The 26,045-nt window shown below is 49.6% G+C and overlaps 1 protein-coding gene and 1 pseudogene across 1 annotated transcript; both read right to left on the reverse strand.

Annotated features, from left to right (window-relative positions):
* Positions 1–12,031: 12,031 nt before the first annotated feature.
* Positions 12,032–14,045, reverse strand: LOC127693331 (serine protease 29-like; annotated as a pseudogene).
* Positions 14,046–19,741: 5,696 nt separating this feature from the next.
* Positions 19,742–22,519, reverse strand: LOC127695347 (serine protease 28-like). Its single transcript, XM_052197414.1, has 5 exons — positions 22,459–22,519; positions 22,101–22,281; positions 21,737–22,002; positions 20,195–20,358; positions 19,742–20,071 (listed from the first exon to the last, which is right to left on the reverse strand). The coding sequence occupies exons 1-5, from the start codon at positions 22,517–22,519 to the stop codon at positions 19,922–19,924; spliced, it is 822 nt and encodes a 273-aa protein (XP_052053374.1). The 3' UTR covers positions 19,742–19,921.
* Between the last annotated feature and the right edge of the window lie 3,526 nt (positions 22,520–26,045).

A 26,045-nucleotide genomic window follows, 5' to 3' on the forward strand; every position in this document is an offset into this window, starting at 1 on the left:
GCATCTGAGGTTTGGCTGTGGGTCTCTGCATCTGTTTCTGTCAGCTCCTGGGGGAAGCCTCTCTGATGACAGCTGGGCTAGGCAAGACTCTCTGAGGACAGCAGAGTATCACTGGGAATCATTTCATTGACTTTTAAATGTTTTTCCAGTCGTCTTTGGTTCTCTCCTAGGTCTCTCTGCTCTCCAGCCTCTGGTTCCTGGCCCTCCAGGCCGTGTCAGGAGTGGATTCCCTCTCAGGCTGGATCAGCCATGGTTGACCACTTCCCCAATTACTGCACCACATTTACCCCAGCACATCTTGCAGGCACACAATTTGTAGGTTAAGGATTTTGTGCCTGAGATTGTGTCCTGATCCCTCCACAGGACAGAGGAGATGGCCGGGTCAGGCTTCATATCCCACATTGCTAAAAGTCTCAGCTGGGGTCACCCCACAGATTCCTGGGAGTATCCATTGCAATAGGTTTCCAGCCCCTCCCAGAGATACGCCCCCATTCTGTCCCATGGGTTCTTAGAAGCCAAATTCAAGTCCTCATAATTACAAGACACAGCTTTGCTGACTGAGCCATCCATGCAGCCCTGGCTGTGGTCCTGTGGAGATTGTTAAGGACATCGAGTAAGTGTCACATAGAATACAAGCACCCTGGCCTGGCACACTGCCATGCTGCTACCTGAACTTGATACCCAAAGACCCATGTCCCCATGCTCTTCTCCTCTGAGGTGACACATATCCAAGCTGTCCCCTGTCCCCCGGTGGTTCCTTATTAGTTTTTTGTGTTTTGAATCTACTCTCACTTTGAAGCACAAGCTGACAACCAATTCATGACCATCCTGCCTAGGGATTCCGAGTGCTGGGCTGGCAGGGTCCACCTCGTCCAGCTCCCTTATTAGAGGACTGTGCTGCCTCCTCTGTTACACCAGGATGGTTTTAAGATCCTAGGGATGCTAAGGCTTGAGGCCTCCTCCTGGTGAATCCTGGGAAGAGGCTGCACTGTTTCCAGAGAGGTGGTTTCCCGGCATTATTGGCCAGCGCTGGGTTCCAAAGTGAGAGACGCTGGGCTGCGGCTGTATAACGGGGCACATACATGCTACAGCGTGTGCAGCCATGTTTGCCAGAGTAGGATGAGTATATCATTGGACTCCTCTAAAGATATCCCCATGTATTAATTCAGTGCAATAATGCAGACTCCCTTGCTCCTTCTGTGATTGGTTTACTTCCTTTCCTGCGCTTTTAACATGGGAGGGGGCTGAGCCTACAGATGGGAGATTTCAGTTTTGTGTCAGTATTCTCTCTCTGTCTCTCTGTCTCTCTATCTCTCTCTGTCTCTCTCTCTGTCTCTCTCTCTCTCTCATATCTCTGGTTTTCTGGAACTAATTCTGTGGGGCCAACTCCTGTTCCCAACTGACAGACTTCCCTCCAGTCACACACAGAGAAGAGTTACAGGACTTACATGTGTCTGCTGTTCATGTACAGAAGAACAGTCACTTTCTAGGTGTGGAGGTTGGAAGAAGAATGTCCCCCTTGGGCTCAGTGGTTTGAATGCTTAATCACAGGAAGTGGAACTTAGGTTCATGGAGTGGAACTGCTTGGGCAGGATTAGGAGGTGTGGTCTTGCTGGAGGAAGTGTGTTACTGAGAGTGGACTTTGAGGTTTCAAAGGCCACACTAGGCCCTGTCTGTGTGTCTGTGTGTCTGTCTGTCTGACCCCCTCCCCTTCCCCTCTCCCCATCATTCTTCCTTGCTCCCCCCACCTTATGCTCATTCTCCCTGATGCCTGAAGATCAGGATTCAAAGCTCTCAGCAAACATGGTCTTCTTCGTGCAGTGATAATCAGGGGCTCACCCTCTAAAATTGCAATCAAGCCCCCCAATTAAATGCTTTATTATATAAGTTGTCTTTGTCATGGTATCTGGTAGTATAGCAGTCGCTAAGGCCTTAGGTTCCTATGGAGGACTGCATTGATTTTACACAGCCAGCTGCCCACAGAGACAGGGAGCTCTGAGTGCACCTCCTAAACACCCGCAATACCCAATCACGTGCAAAGGGAGCCCTCACTCATATCCCCTCCTCTGTGACCCATCAGCTCTTTCTGGGTTGTCAGTGACCATGTCACAGAAGACAGCTTTCTGAGAATTCAGACATGCAGTGTATGTGACAGGCTCAGAGAATGAAAGTCAGGCCCTAAAAACCTGAAGCTCTAACTTTGAGGTCCACAGCCTGACTGGGATAGGGGCACAGAGCAGGACCACATTGTGATTCCCTCTCAGTGTGTGTCTCAGTCCAGTGATGGTTCACAGATACACTCAGCTCAACCCTCCTGTTTGGGGTCAAAGGGCAGTCTGAGGTAAGTCAGCAGCCCTGAGGAGGGGCCAGGCCCAGCCCCACTCTTGGACAGAACCCCAGAGACAAGGAAGGAAAGAAGGAAGGAAGGAAGGAAGGAAGGAAGGAAGGAAGGAAGGAAGGAAGGAAGGAAAGAAAGAAAGAAAGAAAGAAAGAAAGAAAGAAAGAAAGAAAGAAAGAAAGAAAGAAAGAAAGAAAGAAAAAGAAAGAAAGAAGACACAGAGACAGACTGGGGGGAAGGAGGTGGGAAGAACACAGAACTAACCATGGTGAATTAATGTTTCTAAGCCTGGCACTCTGGAGGCTGAAGCAGGAGGATCACTGCAAGTTTGAAGCCATCCTTATCTAAAAAGAATGTCAGGGAACTATTACATATAAAACCCAAGAAGAAGCTCTGCACCCCCAACCCAGCCCTGCCTAGAGTTTCTGAAGCTAAGGAAGGGTTTGTAGATAGCAAGACCTGATTAGAAGCACAGTTCTATCCACAGACAGGAGGATGTAACCACAGCCACAAATCTGAAAGTATTGTATCCTTCAAACATTCTGTGTGAGTTCACAATCACAGTTGGGTTCCTCCAAGAGAAAACATGTGTTCACATAAAACACAAACTGTTAAAAGCAATGGTACTCCAAAGAGCCCCAATTAGAAACAGCCCAAATGTCCATTAACTTGTACCAGGAGGAGCAAATCCTGTGGATTCCTTCAACAGACAGTATTAGCCACAAGGGAAGAGCCAGGACACCGTGTGAAACTCCATGTGTGCTCAGAAACAGGGCAGAGGAGACCCAAGTCTGGAGGCACAGGCCTGCCTTCTCAGCCACGGAGGCACAGGCCTACCTTCTCAGCCAAGGTCAAGGTAGTCTGTCAACCTGGCAATACTACCTCAATATGCCAAAAATGACTGGGAACATAGCCTGATGGTAGACTTTTTCCTATACATGCAAAACTCCAGAATAGACAGGGCATCGAATACTTGCACAAGACGTCACCTGGCTTCCTGCCAATCAGGAGCCAGAGAGTGTGGGTCAGGCAGAGCACAGCAAACTGAGAGGACCCACTTTCTACCCAGATTCTGAGGGCTTCACAGCTACATCTGCATTACAAAACTCCTAACCTGTGTGGTCCCATGAGACTCTGGGAGCTGGGAGGGATGCTGGGAGCCTGGCCATGCATATAACCTGTCACCACCCATTTTCCTGTAGAAGGTACCAGGTCCCAAATCCTGTTTCCCACAGCATCTAATCCCAAACTCTGCAGTCAAATACAAGCTGGGCTGTCCACCGTCATCAGCCAGCAGCCCAGAAAATAGCAAATAAAAGCCTATGAAAAGAGTGAACACTCTGAAAGAGCTTGGCATGGAAATTTGAGGCCCGTCTGAGCCACATAGATCTCTCTCCTGCAAAGAAATAAAATTGAAAAGGACCCTGAAGAGAGGGATGGGATGCTTTCTGCCTGCTGAACACAAAACTGCAGTCCCTGCACCAGGAAGCATTGGGTTTCTTATGGAGTAACCCCTTGTGCAGCTCCCTGTCTGCACACCTGAACCTCAGTTCCCTCTTCCCGTCCTGCAGTGCCACCTGGAGGCAGTGTGCATGAACAGCAAAGAGCATTTTCCAAGGATTTACTATTAGTGGCCTACTGGAAAGTAATCCAGGCCTTTGCTCTCTGCAATTGCCTGACAACCTTTCTTTTACTGTTCTTCTCGTTAATGACATCTCCACACCACACAAGGCAAGAGACAGATGGGCAGTGGTGTCAGGGTTGAACCTTGGCCTCCCACACTCCCAGCTGTGGAGGTCCCAAAGTGCAGGACAGAGAAGGCCCCTTGATCATGGGGTGGATTTCTGTTAGCGATGCAGGAGCTGATGCAGGGGTGAACTTAGGCAGGTGGTTGTTTGCCAATATGAGGGGCCTGCAGCTGGCAAAAGTACTGACTGATTCCTTGTCTTTTTGGAATACACTCCATGCCAAAATCCTGCTCAATAAGATACCAGCCATAGCCCTGTGTATGAGGTGGGGGTGGGACCACCCCTGCAATCCTTTTTCCCTCTCATCCTCAGGTGAATGCTGACTAGAATTCTTCTCACACACCTGCAGCTAGGGTAAATCTATCCTGTTCTGAGTTTAGTCCCAAACAAGGCTACAATCCTGTCCCTACTGTCCCCTATGGGCCACTGTGTCGAAGCCCAGATCACCCTTTCATACCTGTGGGCATCCTCCTTGGCAAACTCATAATCTGCTCTAGATGAGACCAATTGACACCAGCTTCATTCTTGCCTGCGGATTGTGCAGCAGGCCAGTAGGAGTGAACTCTCTCTGAAAGAGCTTGGCATAGAAATTTGAGGTCAGTCAGAGCCACATAGATCTCTCTCCTGCAAAAAATAAAATGAAAAGGACCCTGAGGAGTGGGTAAGGATGCTTTCTGCCTGCTGAACAAAAAACTGCAGTCCCTGCACTAGGATGCATTGGGCTTCCTCATGAAGGAGCCCCTTGCTCACCTACCTGGCAACACCTGAACCTCAGTTCCCTTTTCCTGTCCTGCAGCTCCACCTGGAGGCCCTGTGAATGAAAAGCACCAGCATTTTCCAAGGATTCACTATCAGTGGCCCACTGAAAGCAGGTCCAGTCCTTGGCTTTCTGCAATTGCCTGACAAACTTTGGTTGGCTGTTCTTCTCGTTAAAGCCATCTCCAGCCACACAAAGCCAGAGACAGATGTGCAGAGGTAGCAGGGTTCACCCTCCCCCTTGGCCTCCCTCAGTCCCAGCCGTGGAGGTGCCAAAGTGCAGGACATAGAAGACATGATCCTGGGGTGGATCTCTGCTAGAGACCCGGGAGCTGATGCAGGGGTGGACTTAGGCAGTGGTTGTTTCATGGTATCAGGGACCTGCAGCAGGCCACAGAACTGGCTGCTTCCTAGTCTTTTTTGAATACAGTCCACCCCCAAAGTCCTGCTCAATAAGATACTGGCCACAGCCCTGTGTGTATGTGGTGGGTGTGGTACCTCCCCTGCAATCCTATTTCCTTATCACCCTCAGCTGAACCCTGACTAGAACTCTTCACACACCCCTAAATCTTGAGTAAATCTATGCTGTTCTGAGTTTAGTTCCAAACCAAGGCTACAACTCTGTCCCTCCTGTCCTGTCCCCTATGTGCCACTGGGGTAAAGCCCAGATCTACACACCTGTGGGCATCCTCCTTGGAAAACTCAGAATCTGCTCTAGATGAGACCAGTTGCCGCCAACTTCATCCTCACAAGCTGATCCCATAGCAGGCCAGTAGGACATGCTTGCCAGGGCGGGGCTCTGGCGGGTGGTACTGATGCAGGGACTTCTTTTCCAGCCCCATGGTCTACAGGTAACCTTATCGGTATGGTCAGAGTCTACATAGTCCCAGCACAGAGCAACATGAGGAGGATGGCTGGGGACTTTCTGTGAGTCACTTACCCAAGCACACTCTGCCACTTGTGATGGCTAATGTCTTTTGTGATGCTGAAGATGACCCCTGACCCCAAACTCATTGTGTACAGTATGACCACACCTGGACTCCAGGTATATTTGGGATTCCAACATATAAAGACCCAGTGGTGACAATCTGGATGCCCATCGAGAACAAGGACACCAAGCACAAAACAATTCAGCAGCACAGGCAGGTAGTTCTCGCAGGACATGGTAAACCACACCTGTGGGCATCTTTTCCAATGAGAAGAAAATAGAAAACTCACACAAGTCCCAGAACTTGTGTGTGCACATGACCTTTATTAAGAACAGAAGAAAGCAAAAGCTGCTCGGTCCCTTCAACAGCTGCATGCATAGAGAGTCTCCATTCCTCTCCACCTTCTGTCAAGCCAAGAGCACCCACCCTGGCCACTGTCGTCCCTGCTTCCTGTGCTGGGTCAGGGATGTCCAGACTCCAGAAGGCCAGAGGACAGGACAGGTTCAGAAAACCAGGCAAAGGCTGAAGCAGTGGGAACAGTGAGACTCATCTTCTGAGAACCAGCACAGGCCAGCAGGGCTCAGGAGAACTTCGTCTGCTGCATGATCCAGGGCGGGAAGGACTGCACTCGTGCATAGACCCTGGGGAGGTCCTTCAGGGCAGAAGCATAGCCCCAAGTCATCATTCCTAACAAGTTCCATGAGCCTGCTACCCTGCAGACCAGGGGACCATCTGAGACACCCTAGAAGAGCATCTGTGGATATTGGCCCTGAAGTGGGATTGGGAACAGGAAGGAGGAAGTCAACAGAACTCACATGACAGGCCCCATGGTCCTCACTTCGAGCACACACACACGTCATCTAGGATGGAACTGTGGCCCTGTGGGTGGTGCCTGGTGGCATTATGGTATGGCTGCTCACAGATGACATCATCCACTCTCTGTCCCTGAACCTGCTGCAGGTGGTAGGGAGGGGACAGCGATGTTGGGGAGAAAGGAAGTGGGGTTGGTGCTGCACAGATCCTAACTGTCTACTCCCTACCAACTCACCCTGGGGCTGAGACACTTCCATCCCTGCTCACCTCCATCCCTGGAACAGTGTGTGTAGGAGACACACATCTGCAAGATCTGTGCCCAACTGTGACACTTAGGAGGCTAAAGATGGTTCCTATGTGCTCACAGGGACGGGTGAGATTGGCTTATTGATAACAATGCTGCAGTCAATCTAAAGACCTATCCATCCCCAGGGACTCATAGGATAGGAGAAAACAAATTCCTGAACGTTGTCTCCTGACATTGGGGGAACCATGTAAGCCTAGTATCAAGGCATAAAATTCCTGGCTCTGAGGCCTGTGCATGGTGTCTAGACTAGAAGGGACTGTGGTAGGGAGTCTCAGTCTGAGAGAAAGAAAGCCTAGTGTGAAACGGGAATGGACCATTAAGACGGGGCAGCTGGCTGGGTGTGGTGGCAACACATGTGTAATCCTGGCACTCAGAAAGCAAGGGCAGGTGGATCTCTGAGAGTTTAAGGCTAACCTGTCCTAAATAGTGAGCTGCAGGGTAGCTGGGGCTGCATAGTGAAATCTTAGGTGAAAGAAACAATACTAAACAAGACCAGGAATGGCAAAGATGGGGAGATAGTTCCTCTCAGACAAGGACGCCCATCTGTATAGCTGCATGGGTCACAAACAGGAAGTAATATCAAGGATGGGCCCTTTACATTTTTGAAGGAACTTAGCACAGCACGAGGAATGACTGGAGGGCTCCCTCAGGAGAAACCATTTCCTGCTCCCTGTGCCCATTGCAAGCCCAGGCTGCCTTGTCTGTGTGAGGTCACCTGAGGCCCTGCATTGGTGATCCTACTGTTGCTCTTAGGCAACAAGACCTAGAGATAGGACACCTGGCCACCCTGATAGAGGCAGGACCAGGCCACCATGAATGAGCACATCCAGTGATAGGATCAGAGAGAACTAGGGACCGCGTGAGTTGGGTCAGGTAGCCGTTAGCTCGGGAGTCACAACATAGCCAGTGAGAGATCCTGTCGCAGTTCTGGGCTCAGGGATGCCATTAGGGAAAGGGTGTGGTTGCCCACGGCTGGTGTTGCAAGAAGGAGAACTGGGTTGAGGTACCAGCATTTGGGTACCACTGGTTGATATTAAAATGAACAGAGTTCTTGAGACCCTTGAGCTATGGGTGGTAAGAGGTGCAGACAAGTATTTTCCAGTGTCCCCAGAGACATCCTAGCCTGTGTATGAGGGGAACACAGATTAGTGATGAACTATTCCTGGGATAGGCACAGTACTTTCCCAAGACCAGAAAAATCCTCCTCCAGTTCTGGATGATCCAAGGAGAAATCCCCATTGTCCACATGAGCAGTCATGTATAATGCTTGGTCACGTGTGAGGTTGTCTGGTTCCCAGCATCCTCAGGTTGAAGTTGAGGGAGCAGGAATAATCAAGGGCCCTGATGATGGGACTGTGGTATGCAAGCTGCTTGCTGGGTACCCATGACTATCATTGGATTGATGTAAGTTCAGGCTGAGCCTTGAGCAGATGGGAAGTTGGCCTGGGAGTCAGGGACCAAGCAGGATGTCCCTGGGATTGAGAAGAACAGCTGGAGATAGGAAGGAAGCCAGGTGCTTGGGTCATTCTGTCTTGACAACTCTACCTGACACAGAAGAGTGTCTCCATGCATTGACCTGCTGGCCTTGAGTGCCCAGGGTCACACTTGTCCTGGTCTCTTCTCGTGGGTTCAGACCCAGAGGTGAGCAGGGGGAGAGGTCCAGGGTCCCCAGCCTGTCTGCTGCTGTGTGTAACCTTAGGGAAACCACTGTCTCCATGGTTCTTAACATGGAGTGCAGGGGCAATCTCACCTGCCTTTGGAAGAAGGAGCTGTTCCCAGTGAGGAGTGTCCCTAGGAAAAGGGCCCAAGGACACCTGTCAGGGGCATCTAGATACAGTGTCTCATTCGTGAGAATGGCCAGGCTGGGACGAAACATCTCTGTGCCAGCATTCAATTATGATTTACTTCATTTAATTTTCTTGTCTTTTACACTTAATCATCTTATCTCTTAAAGAACATTTTGCTATTTAAAAAGCAACTTGTCAGACTGGGGGCATAACTCAATGGCAGACTGCTGGTCTACTGTACACAGATTCTAGTTTCAACCAGCACTGTAGCAGAAAAAACACCCAAGCAACAGCATCCATTGATGAAAACTCATCTGATTTTTTGTTTAGAGATAATGACAGGGCCTGAACCATTTTTGAGGAAGTCGGGTGTGTAACAACTCCAGCTATCACTCTTACAATCACCTTCTAAGTCTGTGCCCTGCTAGGCCAGGCCTCAAAGCACTAACTGTTCTTGTACCAGGCTAACCCTACAGAGGACACTACACAGGCTTTCCAGGGTATGAGGAAGAGGACCACTATGGGCATGTAGATACTAATCCTGGAGAAGATGCATCCACAGACCTGGTACCCCACTTTCTGAGAGGAACTGCTAGGGCCCTTGCAGAGGAAAGCCACTATAGTGTCATCAGTAAGAACTATGCAGACAAAGCCACTTCCTAGGTGTAAGAGAGAGGTTACAGCAGGAATAGCACAGGGATTCCTTCTCTGGAAGCCAGTGCCATCTTATAGGCTACTGGTTTTCTAGCTTTCTAATGCTGCCTCCCCTTAATACAGTTCCTCATGTGTGGTGACCCCTCCCTGACCCTCAATCACAAAGCTATTTTCATTGCTAATTCATAACTGTGATTTTGCTACTCTTACAAACTGTAATGAAAATATCCATGTCTCCCAGTTGTCTTCCTGGACTCCACGGGTTGAGAACAGCTGCTATAGATGAAGGTGGGATGGGGTTTCCTCCCCTCCTTCTCCAGAGTTGATCAAGGGTGATCAACTTTCTGAGCCTTCTGGCCAATGCTGCTCAATGAAACTTGGTAAGAAGTACCAGGTGCCCGTGAGGACTCCTGTAGCACACACCATTTCACCCCGCACTTAGGAAGCCACAAGTTTGGGGCTGAAGTGTCCTGTCTAATGAATTTCAGGCCAGTCAAGGCTACAAAGCAAGATCCTGGATGGGGGAGGGGAAGAGCCAGCTCAGTTGAGGCAAAAGAGCCAGTTCTCTTGCCTGAGCTCCATCCCTGAGACCCTCATGGTCAGAAGGAAGGAGCTGACTCCCATAAGTTGTCCTCTGAACTCAAACTGTGTACCCTTCTTTCCCCTGAACACTCACACATTTGTGACCACTAACTTTGGGGCAAAGACTGAGGGAATATTTCTGCACCCTGATAGGTAGGCTATGGGAACATATGCTTACACATTCTTCTGAAGGGCAGCAGAACACCTTTAGCATGTATGGTCTCTGTCACCTAGAGGTGAGGACAAGTATTGACTCCCTGTTCAAGACCTTAGCACCCCTGTGAGCCATTGAAGAAATACTTCAAGAGACATTGACTACCACAACAGTTGTGGCATCCAATGCTACTCATTTCACAACTGGGCACTGATTTGGGGCTTTAAAAGTCCACTGATGACATTTCTCTAGCCCTAGCTTCCAGTGTGTCACAGGCAGTAAAGACAGTCCTTGGGCTACCTGGTGTCCCCGCGGCACTGGAAGGGTCTCAAGTACAAGTTGTTGAGAACCAGACTCTGCATCAATCAGAGAAGCAGTGACCACTGCCCCAGAGCCCTGACCACCCTATGTTCTCAGCAGCCTGAGGACCCACTCCTCACACCCAGGAAGGGAGCGTTGCAAGAGAAAGTGCTGGGTCAAGCCGTTTCCAGGATCCTGGGAGCATTGGATAGCCATGGTCCAGAGACTCCAGGCTCAGCTACCCTTTACCCTCTGAGCCTGAAGCAGTGTCAACCAGGTTGTGTGCTACAGAAAAGCCTTTACCTTCCTCGCTCCCTGTCCAGGGGAGGTGCTAGAGCACTGGGTGGGTCTTGCTATTGGTGAGCTGTGTTGGAGAAATACGTGTGTGTGTGTGTGTGTGTGTGTGTGTGTGTGTCTGTCTGTCTGTCTGTCTGTCTGTATATTCGTAGAACATGTGACAACTTGAGGACATTAGTTGTAGCACTATCCAGATGCCGGTGGGACCCATGAGAACCAGGTAACTACCAGTCTCCCTGGACTGACCGCCTCTGTCTCATTGCTCTGCCCAGCTACAGGTAAGAAAGGGAAAGAAATCATACTAAAGGCACCTGCTTGCCTTCAGAAGAACAGAGGCTGGACCTGCTCCACAATCCCTAAGCTCTCCCCTGCAATCCTGATTCCCCCTCCAGACTCAGCAGAGCCCCAGTCAGAGCCTCTTCCATCCCCTCTTGACCCCTGACCCCTAGCTTCTTGAGATGAATCTGGTCTGAGTTTAGCACTAGTCAGGCACCTCCCATCGCCTACACTCCACAAAGGCCAGTGCTAATCACTGCCCTGTGCACCTAACAACGACTGCGGACTGTCAGCTCCTAGGTGGAGGCTTGGGATGAGAGGACAGTCCTTTGTGAGTCTGAGGTAGAAACATCCTTCTCCTGCTCCTCACGGTGAAGAGTTAATCAGCCCCTTCCTGCCATGCACCCAGGTCAGAACTGCCCTATAAGGGAGGCTGTGTAGCCATCTGCTCTCACCCTCACCCTGAACATTAAACAGCTGCCACTGGGCACAATTGAAGGCAACAGCCTCAGCCATGCAGGTAATCTTAGCCAGACTGGGTATCTGAATCTACAGGGTCCTGGGGTCACTAAAGGAGGACAAGAAGAACATCCACAATGCAGCAGTCCTGCAGCCCCATGGTGACATTGGTGAGAGTCAGAGTAGCATTGTCCCAAGGATGGAAACCTGGGATCGTTACCCTTCCTACCACAATGTCACCACAGCCAGGTTACAGGATAATACAGGAATGCTGGGTGCTTGGGGGATGTAAATTGGCCTATTAACTATTCAGGGTGTCTGTGGATCACAGATGAGGACACAGTGAGAGCTGCCTGAGTCCCACCATGGGTGAGCTCAAGCCTTGGGTTCCTCATTTGTAAAACCATTGAAACAGCATCCACAGGTGTTTCCAGTGGAGATAAATGGATTTGTAATCACATAAAATAAAAAAAAAACTTGAACACAAATGTGCAACACATCTTTATTTAAGAAGCCAGGAAACAGAGCCATGTCTGTCAGTAGCTAATGCTTGGTACAGAGCCTAAATCCTGACTGTCCACTCTGGAATCATGACCAAAGCCAACCCATCCTCAACTGACCACCATGGGGCTCAGGAGAACCTCTGCATCTGCTGCGTGATCCGGGGCAGGAAGCACACGTGCACCGACCCCAGGGATGTCCCTCAGGACACAGCTGTAGCCCTAGCTTACCACTCCCACCAGGGTCCAGGAGCCTGTCACATTGCAGACCAGGGGCCCACCTGAGTCACCCTGGAAGGGAAAGAAGCTCTGATGACTGCTAGCCCTGACCTGGGAATGAGGACCGAGAGGAGGAGGTGAGTGGGACTCACATAGCAGGCGTCCTGGCCGTGGCTGCCTGTGCATAGATAGCATGTCCTGTAGGATCAGTCTCTGGCCACAATCATGGTGCTTGGTGGCCTTGTGGTACAGCTCCTCACAAAGGGAAAAAAGTCCACTATCTTTACCTGCACCTGGTGCAGGCGGTAGGGAGGAGGCAGCGATCCTGAGAAGAAGAGATGTGGCTGGCTGGTGGTCCCTAGATCCCCCACCTAACCCACAATTCCACTACACCTGGGGATACAGGGAAGGAGTATCTCCAGCACAGCTCCATTCCTGTCCCAGTCCAGGTCCTTCCCTCACCTCAGCATCACCCTGCTGAAAAAGAATGTGTGGATGCCAGCCCCAAAGGCCCATGTCTACCTGTGAAGTCTAGCATCCTGTCTGCTTGCCTGTCAAGGAACAAAAACAAATGCTTCTTTTCATGATGTTTTTTCCAAATTACTTTATTACTAGTTGAAAAATAAGAAGCAGACGTTCAAGCTGGTAAGATGGCTCAGTGGTTAAAAGCACTGCCTGCTCTTCCAAAGGTCCTGAGTTCAAATCCCAGCAACCACATGGTGGTACCTAACTATCCGAGACAAGTACTGATGCCCTCTTCTAATATGTCAGAAGACAGCTTCAATGTACTTACATAAAATAATAAATAAATGAAGACGATGAAGACGAAGATGAAGATGAAGACGAAGACGAAGAAAAAGAGGAGGTAAAAGAAGAAGAAGAAAAGAAAGAAGCAACCATTCCACCTCAGAGTAATAGATTCTGGGCCCTGCTGTGTCACTGGCCTCAGGTACAGGGACTGTCCTGGGCAGCTCGAATACTGCAGTGATGTGACCAGTTAGTCATGCTGGCCAGTGACACTCCATACTCTCTGGCTCCTGCACCCGGGCCCTGGGTGCCACCCACCAGGAATCCTCAGGTAGCAAGTTTGCTCCCACAGCTCCAATCCTTCCCCAGAACTTACTGCACACTCTCACTGCACTCCCACCTGTCACCCAGCACATGTCCACCTCGAGAGGCTCAGAGGACAGCTTGACTGGCTTGACAGTAGGAAAGGATTGGACAGACTCTGCCAACTGGAGCAGAGCCACATCTGAGCCCAGGCCAGCATGGACAAAGTCTGGGTGGAGGACGACCCGGATCACTTTCAGCTGCTCCTTGCCCCCTTAGAGGTTCACCTTCCCATCGTGGATCCGAAAGGCTGACGGGTCGGCATCCATCCTGAGGCCAGAGAGAGGTTGTGACTGTAGGAAGTTCTCCACAGGCCTAGACAGAATCAACTAGAACCCAGGCCTCTGGACCAGCCTTTCTTGGTCCAGCCTTTCTGATTCACCCCCACATCCTACCCAGCACTAGATGACAAAGGAACTCACTCACGAATGCAGTGGGCAGCAGTCAGCACCCACTGTGGGCGGATGATGGAGCCCCCACAGATGTGCACCCAGAAGGCCGAGTGGTAACTGTAGATCCTCAGGCTGACCTGCCACGGCCACTTCCCCTGTGGGGCCCTATGGCCCCCCAAGATGCCCACCAGCACATCCTCAGGCACAGGAGCTGAAACAACAGGTAAGAAGGTCAGTGCATCAGTGCTCAGCCTGACCCCCACACTGGGGCAGCACAGGCCACACACATAGCTCCATAACACTGGGCACAGAGCTGTGTGGAGCCTCTGTAGAATGGAGGGAGTGCAGGGGATAAGGACTCACCTGGGCTTCCAGCAATGGAGCACCCAAGAAAGAAGAGGGTCAGACACAGCTGGATCAGCATCTGTATATTGAGGCACGGGGTGGGAAGTGAGAGGGGTCTGGGAGGAGCCCAGATGGGGATGGAGAGGGCTGGAGCCTCTGCATGACTCTGGGCATGGAGGGGTCTGGGCTTGCCCAGGTTGGGATGGAGATGATTGAAATCCAAAACCAATTAGCAGCATCTGAAGAAGGAAGGGATGGTGGCCTTATCCAGTTGGATCGCAACATGATCTTCCTGTTTAGGCCTCTCAGCCCCTTTATCTTCAAGCCCCAGGTAGTGGGCAGGAGGCTTCAAGCCCCAGGAGGAAGAGCTGGGTAGACAGAGGCATTTGACCTCAGAAAGGATGTGAGGGCACTGTTGTCCCATGCTCAGGGACCTGAAGTCCCTTGCACCAAGGTTTCATGGGTATCCCCAACTGCATACAGTAGCATCACTAGGAATGTCAGGCAGAGGAGGGCTGGGGCTCAGGCTCCGAAGTACCCTGTATCCCTGAAACAGCCTGTGTTTTATAGATGAGACAATTCCCCATCCATCCAGTGAACTCTAAGACACAGCAGAGCAGCTCCCGCATGCTGGGAACCCACAGTCATATATAACACATGTCACGGGGAGCTTCAGGCCTGTGGTTCCTCCACTGGAACTGCAGTGTCCAGCACCACAGTGTCCTGAGGACACTGCCCCAGGGCATAATACAAAGATAGCCTCGCTGCCTCAGTGGACAGCTGAGGTTTAAGAGCCCAGTGCTGGTCAGACACACCCACAGACCAGGTTTATGGCTGCTGTGACTAACTTTATTAGTCACAGATGCTACTTGGTGACTACAGTAGGCCAAGCCAAGCACTCCTGTTTGTGGACCACATAAATAGCACTTGCCTGAAGCCATATTCTGGCTGCTAAAGTCTTTAGGTGGGTGAATAGCCCTGTAAGAAACCCAGGGGATCTCTGTACTCGAGGACAGACCATGTACCTGTTCCTCTCCTAGCTCTACAATGGAAGTTGCTGCTCTACAGCAAAAGGGACACCTAGTCAGGAATTCCCATGCCCCCTGGTGAGTTCCACCTGGCACTTCACAATCAGGAGAGACATCTGAGAGAATCTGTGGGCATTTCTCATTTAGAGCCTGTGAAGACACTGTTTCACACTCACACACACACACACACACACACATGGCAGAGGTCGGGGGGTGCTGCCAAACTCTGAGGCTCTCCCACTTCACATATCCACAGTGTCCCATTAAAATAATTCCAGTCTGGCCACAAACACCCATCTTGTGGCCAACACAAGAATGCCAAAGAAACTTCTAGACCTCAGCTGAGAAACTGTCAGTAAGGCTCCCTGCAGTGTCCCTGTTGTCCACATAAGACCAGGATACCTTCATAGGGGCTGTCAGAGGCAGCTCAGAGCTAAGTTGGGACTCACCTTGGCTCTAGAAACACCAGCTCCTTTTGTATAAGAACTAGCCACAGGTGTCCTGAGACCCCCCCCCCCAAAGATATAGATGTGCCCAGGATTTTGCAGGACACAGGATCTTGGGGACTCAGTCTCAGAAGTGTGTCCCAGGTAGAAGCCAGACAGACAGTTCCCACACCCCTGAGCAGAAGGAAAAGTTTATATGGTAAGCTGGACAAAGTGACCCACAACTTTGTCAAACCCTAGTTCTGAATCCTGGTGTCCTCAAACACTATTAGCATGTCCAACCTCAGCAGAAAGACAATGTGAGCGTCAGAGCTTGACCAGAACTGCTCGGGTGACTTCCATCACAACAGAGTCAGTCCACCATCACCACTTCCAGGGATAGCATCATAAAGAACCAGGTCCAACTATGAGCAAAGGGGCGATAGACTGGCCAATGAGAGGGTCCTGACCAGGTTCTGGGCTCAGGGATGCCGTTAGAAGGATGACGCTACCCAGGGCTTCTGTAGCAAGAAGGGGTGTTGGGCAGAGGCTAGAACAAGGGAACAGCACAGGGGTACCAGGGTCTCAGAGCCATAGTGTCCACCCAGGAGTAGTGGGAAGGAAAATCATGTTTTCCATGTGCCCTGCTGCATCTCAGCTCTAGGGACAGGGAGGATGTAGATCAGTGATAAACTGGGTAAGGTACTTTTGAAAGATGTGAAATATCAAACCAAAGGATGAGGAGTTAGAAGCACCCCTGACCAGATGACCGATAGGGAGGTGGCACCACTAGGTATAAAGATAGCAAGGGGGCTGCGGAGATGGCTCAGCCATTAAGATCACTTGCTGCTCTTACAGAAGTCCTGGGTTCAAATCCAAGCACCCATGTGAGCAACTCAGAATCACCTGTAACTCCAGCTCCTGGGTTTCCAACACCTCTGTCATCTTTGGGTACCTTCACATGTACAAATATGTAGCAGATCATACACATAATTAAAATAATATAAATAAAACTTATAAAAGAAAAGGCAAACATCCAATATGGCACCAGTCCAACTTCTTCCTCGCCCTCCCTGCCTGAGACAAAAGCCTAGCAGATTAAAACAAAGGTCTGGTGAGGCCTTTTTCCTCCTGCTAGGAGAACTCCTGTCCTGATAAGTTGAAGATCTGTCTGATTGGGAAATTGTTAATTGTCCCAATTGTCTGATTGAGAATTCCTGGAAAGAAACTGTGTCTGCAAAGACTGACCAACAGACAGACAGACTGACTGGCTGACTGACTGAATGACTGACTATCTGACTGACTGACTGACTGACTGACTGACTGACTGACTGACTGACTGATTGATTAAAATTACAGTGATGTGGGGAAGTTGGAATGTTGCAGGTCCAGAAGTTAATCTTATCTTGGGCTAGCTGTGTCCCCCAGAACAGCCTCTTTGCCAGCCTTTATGCCTGAACTAGCATACTGTGATTAATAGATAAAAATCTTTGGGATCTGGAGCTGAAGAGATGTTTTAGTGGTTATTAGCACTGATTGTTATTCCAGCAGCTCAGAACTGTGTGTGTACCTTGCAGTGCCATCTTGTGATGTATCTGAAGACAGTGACAATGTATTAACATACATAAAATAAAGAAATCTATTTAAAGAAGAAAAAGAAGGAGGAGGAAAGGGAAGAAGAAGAAAAAGAGGAAGAGGAAGAGGAACAAGAGAGCCGCGCTTTTGAGAGCCCGATGACAGTTCTGCCAGACAGGCGGAGTCTGTGCCCAGGACAGAGGAGGTGCGGGCATCCGTGCTTCAGATGGACAGCAGCGTCTTTCTAGATGACGACAGCAACCAGCCCATGCCCGTGAGTCGCTTCTTCGGGAATGCTGAGCTTATGCAGGATCTGCCACCAGCCTCTTCATCTTGTCCTTCCCTGAGCAGACAAGAAGTCAGAAAAATGCCCTTCAGAGCCAAAGATGCCGAGGACGACGCTGAGGGGCAGAGTGGCAGGGGGGTGGGGCACCCGGTGTCTGCCAGTCAAGATTCTGTATGGCATGTTCACGAGAATATGCTCTGAGTGCAAAGTGGACATGAGTGTCACTGGATAGACACCGGACACGCTGCTGCCACCACTGCTGTGTGCAGGTCCTCTCCTTCCATAGACACACCGTGCTGGCACAGGGAACTGGGCAGTGGAAACAAGGAATCTCCTGAGTGCTTTGGCTTTGGTAACAAGCTTACTTTCCATGCCAAACTGACCACTGAAGATGAATTCTGTTTCTTCTGGAAGAACTCCTGTTTGTGAGTGAAGATCACCATTTAACTTGTACTTTTGCAAAATATATATGCGAAGGAAATAAAATATAATTTGAAAATAAAAACTGAACAAGAACAACAAGAATTATTTTTTGAGCCAGGCCTTTAGTCTGAACACTCAGGAGGCAGAGGCAGGTGGATCTCTATGGGTTCAAGGCCAGAGTGGTCAATGGATCAAGTCCAGGCCAGCCAGGGTTACACAGAGAACCCTGTCTTAAAAACACCAGCATCTTTGAGATCTTTAAACTTAACAAACCACTAACTTCCACCAACCCCAAAGTTAAGATGTCATCGAGAAAGCCTCCCCAATCTTGCTGTAACCACTTATGTGAGGTTCCTCCCACCAGGGCTGCATTGTAGTTGTCATTTTGTTTTGTTTTGTTTTGTTTTGTTTTGTTTTGTTTTGTCTTGTTTGTCTTTGGTTTTTCAAGACACAGTTTCTCTGTGTAACCCTAGTGTCATGGAATTCTCACTGTAGAACAAGCTGGACTCGAACTCACAGACATCTCCCTACCTCTGCCTCCCAAAGGCTGGAATTAAAGGTGTGACCTACCATGCCAGGCTGGGAAGTCTCTTTCTTATGAGTTCAGGCTTTCCTTGATCTCACCAAACAAGAGTAAAGACCATGACCCAACTTGCTTGGTCAAATTATACAAGTTTTATATTCTCCCAGACAGGACCGTCTCCGGAAAGCAGGGTTTGAGAAAATAGCATTGAACACAAGGGAAGGCAGGGTTTATATCAGCACCAAAACTGCTGGGGTGTTCAAGGATTGAGGGATTTGCAGAGGGATTTTGGTTACAAAGGAACTTGGCTGAACATTACAGAATTATTTGGCAGAACATCTAATCAGGATGGAAGTTGGGGTACAGGGTGTGGAAGATGCCAAATTTGCAAAGAAGAGTCGAGACCTGGTCAGATTTAAGATTTACAGAAAATAGGAATGAATTTATTTAGATATTGTAATAAGATGGCTTCTAATTGTAGGGTAGAGTCAAGCTAGTTCATCACACCGTCTTCCTGTTCGCCTTTGGATGCCTTTCAGCAATGTGCTGCTGCTGCTGCTGCTGCTGCTGCTGCTGCTGCTGCTGCTGCTGCTGCTGCTGCTGCTGCTGCTGCTACCACTGCTTGCATGCATGCTTTCCTTGATGTTTTGTCTAAGACACAGGGGCAGGATCGACTGATAAACATGACAGAACCTTATCGTGCTGTTTTGGACTATCCTCCAGCCACTGGCTCCTGAAACCACCTGACTCCTGCTTCCAAAGACGATGATCAGAATCAGAGAGACCTGATAATAATTTTCAAAATAGCTTTGCTGCTGCTGGTTGTATTTTCATAGAGCCTTTTAAGTAAACTGTTAGCATTCTACAGGAGTACAGCCTTGAGATGCCAGGATGTTTCCCACCTGACTAGCAGAGTGGTATCAGGTGGGACTGACCTAAGAATCCTTCCTTCTCTGTCTCTGTTGCAAATTTGTTAGAATTAACTCCTTGAGGATTGTCACTTACATTCCCTGTCCCTCCCCAGATCCCACCAATGTGTGACTCAGGCCAACCAGGACAGATCTTCCCTAGCCATCCTGGGACAATGACAGACAGACCACCAGAGGGCTGATCAGCAGTGTCTTCAGAGACTATTGTTCAGACACAAGGGGGAAACTGTTAGAACTGAGATCAAGTCACCCTGGGCCTGGCAGCACTTGCCTGTAACCCCAGCACATCAGAAGCTAGAACAGGGGTTTTTGAGTTTGAGGCCAGCCTAGGCTTCATGAAAAGACGCTGTCTTGAAACAAAGATATGGAATTAACTGCTAGTGTGAGCCTTTCCAAACGTGCCTAAAAGCAGAGACATTACGAAAATGCATCTCATTTATTACATTTCCTGGATTCTACCTCAAGACTGAGGTGCTAAAACTGAAAGTGGAGAATTATAACTGGCCTTGGAGCCGCTGAGCCCACCCGTTCCTCAGCCATGCCCACGCCTCAAAGACCACTCCCAACACCTTCATTTGCTGTCAGTTTATTGAGACAAATACAGGCACAGGCAGCCCAACCCCACACTGGGGTTTCCTGGGCATTCTTGTCAGCAGGGAAGGACAGGCCAGGGAAGAAGGCAGGACAAGGAAGGGTCCAGGAAGGGAAGATCAGAGGAGTCAAGAAGCTGTCTCTGATGTTGGGCAGCAGCCGGGAGACACGTCCACTAGATGTGCTGATGGATCCAGGCTAAGGAGCTCTGGACTCTCGAGAAGATTGACGGCAGATCGTTGCTGCAGTCTACGCTTATGCTGGCCACGCCTACCTGTACCCACTTTTTTCTCTTCAGGCAGACCAAGGGACTCCCAGAGTCACCCTGAAGGAAGAAGGTCAGTCCTATAAGAGGCAAAGCACTAGGAAAATCCCAAATCCACCCTCCCTTGCAGAAAAGGCATCTGGAGCAGGATAGGGACGTCACATCTGGGCCCCGGTGACTTACAAAACAGGGGCCCCGGCCTAAGGTCCCAGCACAGAGCATGTCGTCAAAGATGGCCACACTTTGGGGTTCGTCAGACATTTTCTTCCTATAAGCCCGCTTACAGCTCTCGTTATCCTGAATTGGGATCTTCACCTCATACAGTTGATAGGGAGGCTGCAGAGGCACTGGAGGAGGGGCGGAGGAGTCAGGGAGCAGGGGTGAGTGGCATGTCCCCAGAAGATTCACTTCATGCCAGTCACACTGGCCATGACCTCACTCCCTTGGCCTGGAGCAAGTCAGAGTCCCCATTTCCCCATATGTCGTAGATGGGACCAGGACCTCAAGCTATCTGTACAGGCATAGCCTTCTATTTTAAGTGGGTTTAAGAGTCTTTAAAGGGGCTTAGAGTGGCTCCAAATTCACACCTACCTAGAACTTCAGAATGTGACTTTGTTTAAAGATAAATTATTTATGTGTGTCATTGAGTTAAAAAATTAAAGCTCTTCCAGCCCCAGGCACTGTGGGAGCCTCGGGTTACCGTGCAGACATGGCCAAGTCCATGAACCACAACCACACAAAACCAGTCCCACAAATGGCACAGAAATGGCATCAAGAAACCCTGGTCACAAATACACGAATGTCTTAAGGGGGTCGATCCCAGGTTCCTGAAGAACGTGCTTTTTGCCAAGAAGCAGGACAAGAAAGGCCTGAAGAAAATGCAGGCCAACAATGCAAGGCAGTGAGTGCAAGTGCAGAGGCCATCAAGGCCCTGGTGAAGCCTGAGGCCACCAAGCCCAAGATGCTGAAGGGCCCCAGCCACAAACTCAGCCCCCTGGCTTTCATGGCTCACCCCAAGCTTGGGAAGTGGCTTTAAAGCTGCATGGCCGGGGGCATAGGCTCTGTTAGACAAAACCCAAGGTTCCATCCACGGCAGAGGCCACAGTTCCAGCTAAGGCCCAGGCTTCAGCTCCAGCTCAGACTCCCAAAGGTGCCCAGACCCCTATGAAGGGCCCATAGAAAAGGCTCTTGCCAGTGTGAAGATGAATGTCCGGACTGCTGTGACAAACCCACGTACTGTTTGCAGATGAGCAGTGTCCTATGCTGTTGTTACAAATAAACTTGAAGCTTTATCTCAAGAAAAAAAAAGAAAGAAAAAGAAAAAGAAAAAAAGAAAGGAAAAAAGTAAAAGAAAAAAAGAAAAGAAAAAGGTCTGAGTGCACCTAGAGGTACCCAGATGAAGAAATGGGATTCCTCTAAGAGGGTATCCCATCCTGCATGGGATAGAGTCAAAAAGGCAGCAGCACCTTCAAACCAGGGCAGCCAGGTTAGTTCACTCTTGGCTACTTGCCATCCATGAGACCTGAAAATGTCCTGACTTTTGTGAGCATCTCATTGGTGGCCAAGAAGCCTACCCATGAGCCCCTGCACTAGGTAGTCAACTCAGAGCCTTGCTCCTGACTGTTTGTTTCCACACTGCCATCTAGCCCTCAGGAAGGGACATGGAAGGGGAGACTGTGCAATATCCCCTCTGTCTCTCCATCTTTCAGCCCTGGCTATGCTTACCATTTTGGAGAACCTTGCCCCAGCCAGCCAGCCAACACTGGTCAGTTGAGCTGAAGGTTGAGGTGTCTTTTGGCAGAGAGACTGGACTGACATGTGTGGAGGTGACCAGGCGGGCAGTCAACTGCATCAGGGCCACGTCAAACGTCTTACTGAATTCGTTGTAGTCGGGGTGGATGATGATCCTGCTGATGTTCAGAAGGTCCTGTTCCTTGTAGAGGTATACTTCCCCCACCTGGACCCGGAACAAGGCTGGGTCGGCGTCCTGGCTGTGGGAGGACAGAATCTGGTGGCTCAGAGGTAGATGGTCAGGGGTAGCATCGTGTCAACATTCCACACCCAGCAGATGCCCCCAGTGGTGTCTCACCTTTGGATGCAGTGGGCAGCAGTCAGAATCCACTGACGGCGGATGATGGAGCCCCCACAGATGTGCACCCAGGAGCTTGCCTTGTAATCGTAGGTTCTCAGGCTGACCTGCCATGGCCACCTCCCTGGTAGTGTACGGTGACCCCCCACAATGCCCACTGGCTTACTTCTGGAGACAGATACTGAAAGCATCATGGACAAGTCAGAGAACAAGGAGCAGCTTCCTGTTACCCCAACCTTGGACCAGATGTTGACACCCAGTGCTCAGGTGACCCTAAGAGTGAGCCAGCTGGGGGTCAGGGACAAGGTAGGACAGCATTCCTGAAGCGAAGCACTAACTGAGGGGAGTCAGGACTTACCAGAGGCCATAAACACAGGGCTTTCAAGGAAGGAGAGCGCCAGGAGCAACAGCTGGAACATCTGCAGAAGGAGGGGGCTCTGGGAAGTGCAGGGCCTCAACCACTATAGGTGATAAATGCTGTGGCTCCTCCCATGGGCCACCCCCAAAACAACTCTTTATCATTCTGAAAAACTGGGTTGGGATTGGTGGACTTTTCCTGAAACCAAGACAGCACTCAAAATGCGGGCCTCTGTATCTCCCTGCTCAGGTTGTAATATTCTTGAGAGGAGCACACAAGAGACCTGGGTCCCATGCCCATCCAGCACTTGAAGTCAGGAGAGACTTCTGACAGCATCTGTGGGCATTTCTGTTTTGGAGCCTGTGAAGATACTGCTGGAGCACATGCGCACACACACACAGACAAACACACACTCACACGCGCACACACACACACACACACACACACACACACACACACACGGCAGAGGTCAGGGATGCTGCCAAACTCTGGGGCTCTCACACTTCACATATCCACAGTGTCCCATTAAAATAATCTCAGTCTGGCCACAAACACCCATCTTGTGACCAAGACAAGAATGCCAAAGAAGCTTCTAGATCTCAGCTGAGAAACTGTCAGGAAGGCTCCCTGCAGTGTCCCTACTGTCCACTTAGGAGGATAAGGATACCCACTGTCCCCTACATAGGGGCTGTCAGAGGAAACTCAGAGCCAAGCTGGGGACTCACCTTGGCTCCAGAAACACCAGGTTCTGTCCTATGAGAACCACTCACAGGGTGTTTTTGAGACACGCCCCCACAAACAGGTGGGTTCACCCAGATTGCCGATGGCACAGTTTTTTGGAGTCTAGTTGACAGACATATATCTCAGGTGAGAGCAAGACAGACAATTCTGAAAACTCTGGGCAGATGGAAGGGTTTATATTTCTAAACTAGACAAAGGTGACCTGAGGAGAATCCTGGCATTTACAAACACCATTAACATGTCCAACGTCAGTAAAAAGACAACCAGGGCATCAGAACCTCACGGGAAATGCAGAGATGACTATCTTAATGACTTTGTTTATGCTGTAGGCTTGGCACCTGTCCCATGGTCTGCTAACTGGCAAGGTGGAAGTGAGGGCCAACATGGACATGGACATGGAAGCTAGGTGGTAGCTAGCTGGTAGAACATGCTCTTCTGAACAAATCGTCTCCATCAGATTATCTGTGACTGATCCCCTAGGTAAACCTGGCAGTGTTGCAAGCATCATTCTGGTGGTACTGGTTTCGAGGGCATGAAAAATCCAAGGAGAGGTCATGGAAAGCATCTGAGGTTTGACACCCTGTGGCAGGGTCCAATCCCTGCAAAGAGTGCTGAGAAGACAGAGGTCAAGGTGAAGCCTCCAGTGCAGCAGAGGCTCCTCCACCTACTGAAGATAATCTCACAGTTGAGAGTCTGAAGACTTTTGGAGTTGGACCTATTTTATTTCATATTAAGAGAAGAGACTTTGGAGAGTTACAGCATAAAATGACGTGTTTGGGTATCAAGCTGGCAAGGGAGAAGTGGGCTGGTTAGTTTTGTCAGTGTAACTGGTTTACTCATTGTTCTGTTGCTGTAAAGAGACACCATAACCATGACAACTCTTACAAAGGAAAGCATTTAAGAGGGCCTTGCTAACAGTTTCAGAGTTTTAATTCACTGTCATCGTTGTGGAGAGCATGGTGACATGCAGGTAGATATGGTGCTGGAGAAGCAACTGAGAGCTCTACATCTGGATTCAGATCCACAGGCCGTAGGAAGAATGAGACTCTGGGTAGGGAATGTGCTTTTGGAAGCCTCAAAGCCCACCCTAGAGACACATTTTTTCCAACAAGGCCACCATACCTCCCAATGCTTTCAAATTATGCCACTACCTGGTGACCAAGCCCTCAAATATATGAGACTCTGGGGGCCATTCTTACTCAAACATCCACAGTGACACAACTTAGAACCAACAGGGAAGAGAGGAATTATCTAGATCAGGTTGGTCAGTGGGCCTTTCTATGAGGTGTTGTTTTGGTGATAACTGGTGTGGAAGACCACACACACTGTGAATAGCACTATTCCCTAGGCAGAGGCTCCTGAACTTCTAAGAGAGGAGCCAGATAGCTGAGAACCAGAACAAGGGATCACACAGTTATCCATGACTTTATCCTCTTGCTCCTGTCTGTGGATGTGATGCCTTGAATTCCTGCACTGACTGCTCTGCAATAACAGATTGTGACCTGGAGTCGTAAGCCAAATAAACCATTTCTGCTCAAAGTTGCCTTGTTGGGATATTTTATCATGGCAACAGAAATGAAACTAGAATAGATTTTTTGTTTGTTTGGTTTTAGATACCAGGTTTCTTGGTGTAGCTATGGCTGTCCTGGAACTCACTCTGTAGATCAAGCTAGCCTCCAGGTCAAAGATTCAACTGCCTTAGTCTCTTGAGTGTTGAATTAAAGGCATGTGTCAACACCATGTAGCTCCAAGAACGGCCATTTTCAATGTTACTCTGCACTAATGACTCATGATCTCTGGATCTGGGGGTGCTAGTTGCTTAGGGGGCTCATTAGAAAAGGACATCGATCCTGGAGCCATCCATCATCCCCACGCTGGATGAAGACTTCCTGCTGCTGCTTTGGGGTCACCGATCCTCTAAGGAAGCCCAATGAACTAACAGTTTCTCTGGGGAGAACTTCAGTAGAACCATACTTTGGAGGAGGGGAAAAACATTGTTTAAGTCTCTGAAGGGAAGGAATACTCAACAGGGGACCTCCCCCAATACCCCAGTGACCATGATACAGCTGAGACCAATCAAACAGAGCTAAGCCCAGCCTTGGTTTTTCTCATCATTCCTCTGGTTTGGGGACTATGTTTTCTTGAGAGCCTTGACTATTTTTAGCACACACCCCACAGCTGAGCTCTCCCCACAGCTTTGGAGTGAGGAGATTGTGTTCAACCTACCTAAAATCCAGCTTCCATGAGGTGATGTAATCTTCAGGAGGGGCTCACCTGCAGGAAAGGCTGGGAACAGCATTCTTAGCCTGTCACCCAGAGATGCTCTACAATGCTCCTGTGTTACTCAATGTCTTCCATGGTCATGGTGCTGTAGGGAGCACACAGGGTTTCAAAAAGAAAAAAACCCTTTGATGTATCTGAAATTTATGTTTGAGTTGTGTGAGGCTAATGAGCTTATTTTGGTTTGTCCAGATGGCTGCATGTCTTTCCAGGTCTCTCCAGTTTTTAATGTAATTTTGCAGGACTGCCACAGGCATGTGTACCTAGGTTTACCATGTTTTTTGTTTTGTATTGGTTTGTTGTTTTGTTTTTGATTTCACACAGGATGTGAGATTTATAACAGAGCATGATTTGGTGGGGTGCAGAACAGGACAGTGGAAACCCTCAAGAGTGAGTTTGTGGGTCTCCTGCTACTTGTCCAGGATACATGCCATAATTGGGAATATATTTTACCCCACAGCCATCAGAGATGAGCCGATTCCCAGCTACTCTGTCATGAAGTCCATTGGTGCTAAACTTGGTGAAAACCCCATGCCTTTGAGGTGTGTTCCTTCCAGTACCCAGGG

This window comes from Apodemus sylvaticus, chromosome 10, assembly GCF_947179515.1.
Source record: "Apodemus sylvaticus chromosome 10, mApoSyl1.1, whole genome shotgun sequence".
NCBI classification, from domain to species: domain Eukaryota; kingdom Metazoa; phylum Chordata; class Mammalia; order Rodentia; family Muridae; genus Apodemus; species Apodemus sylvaticus.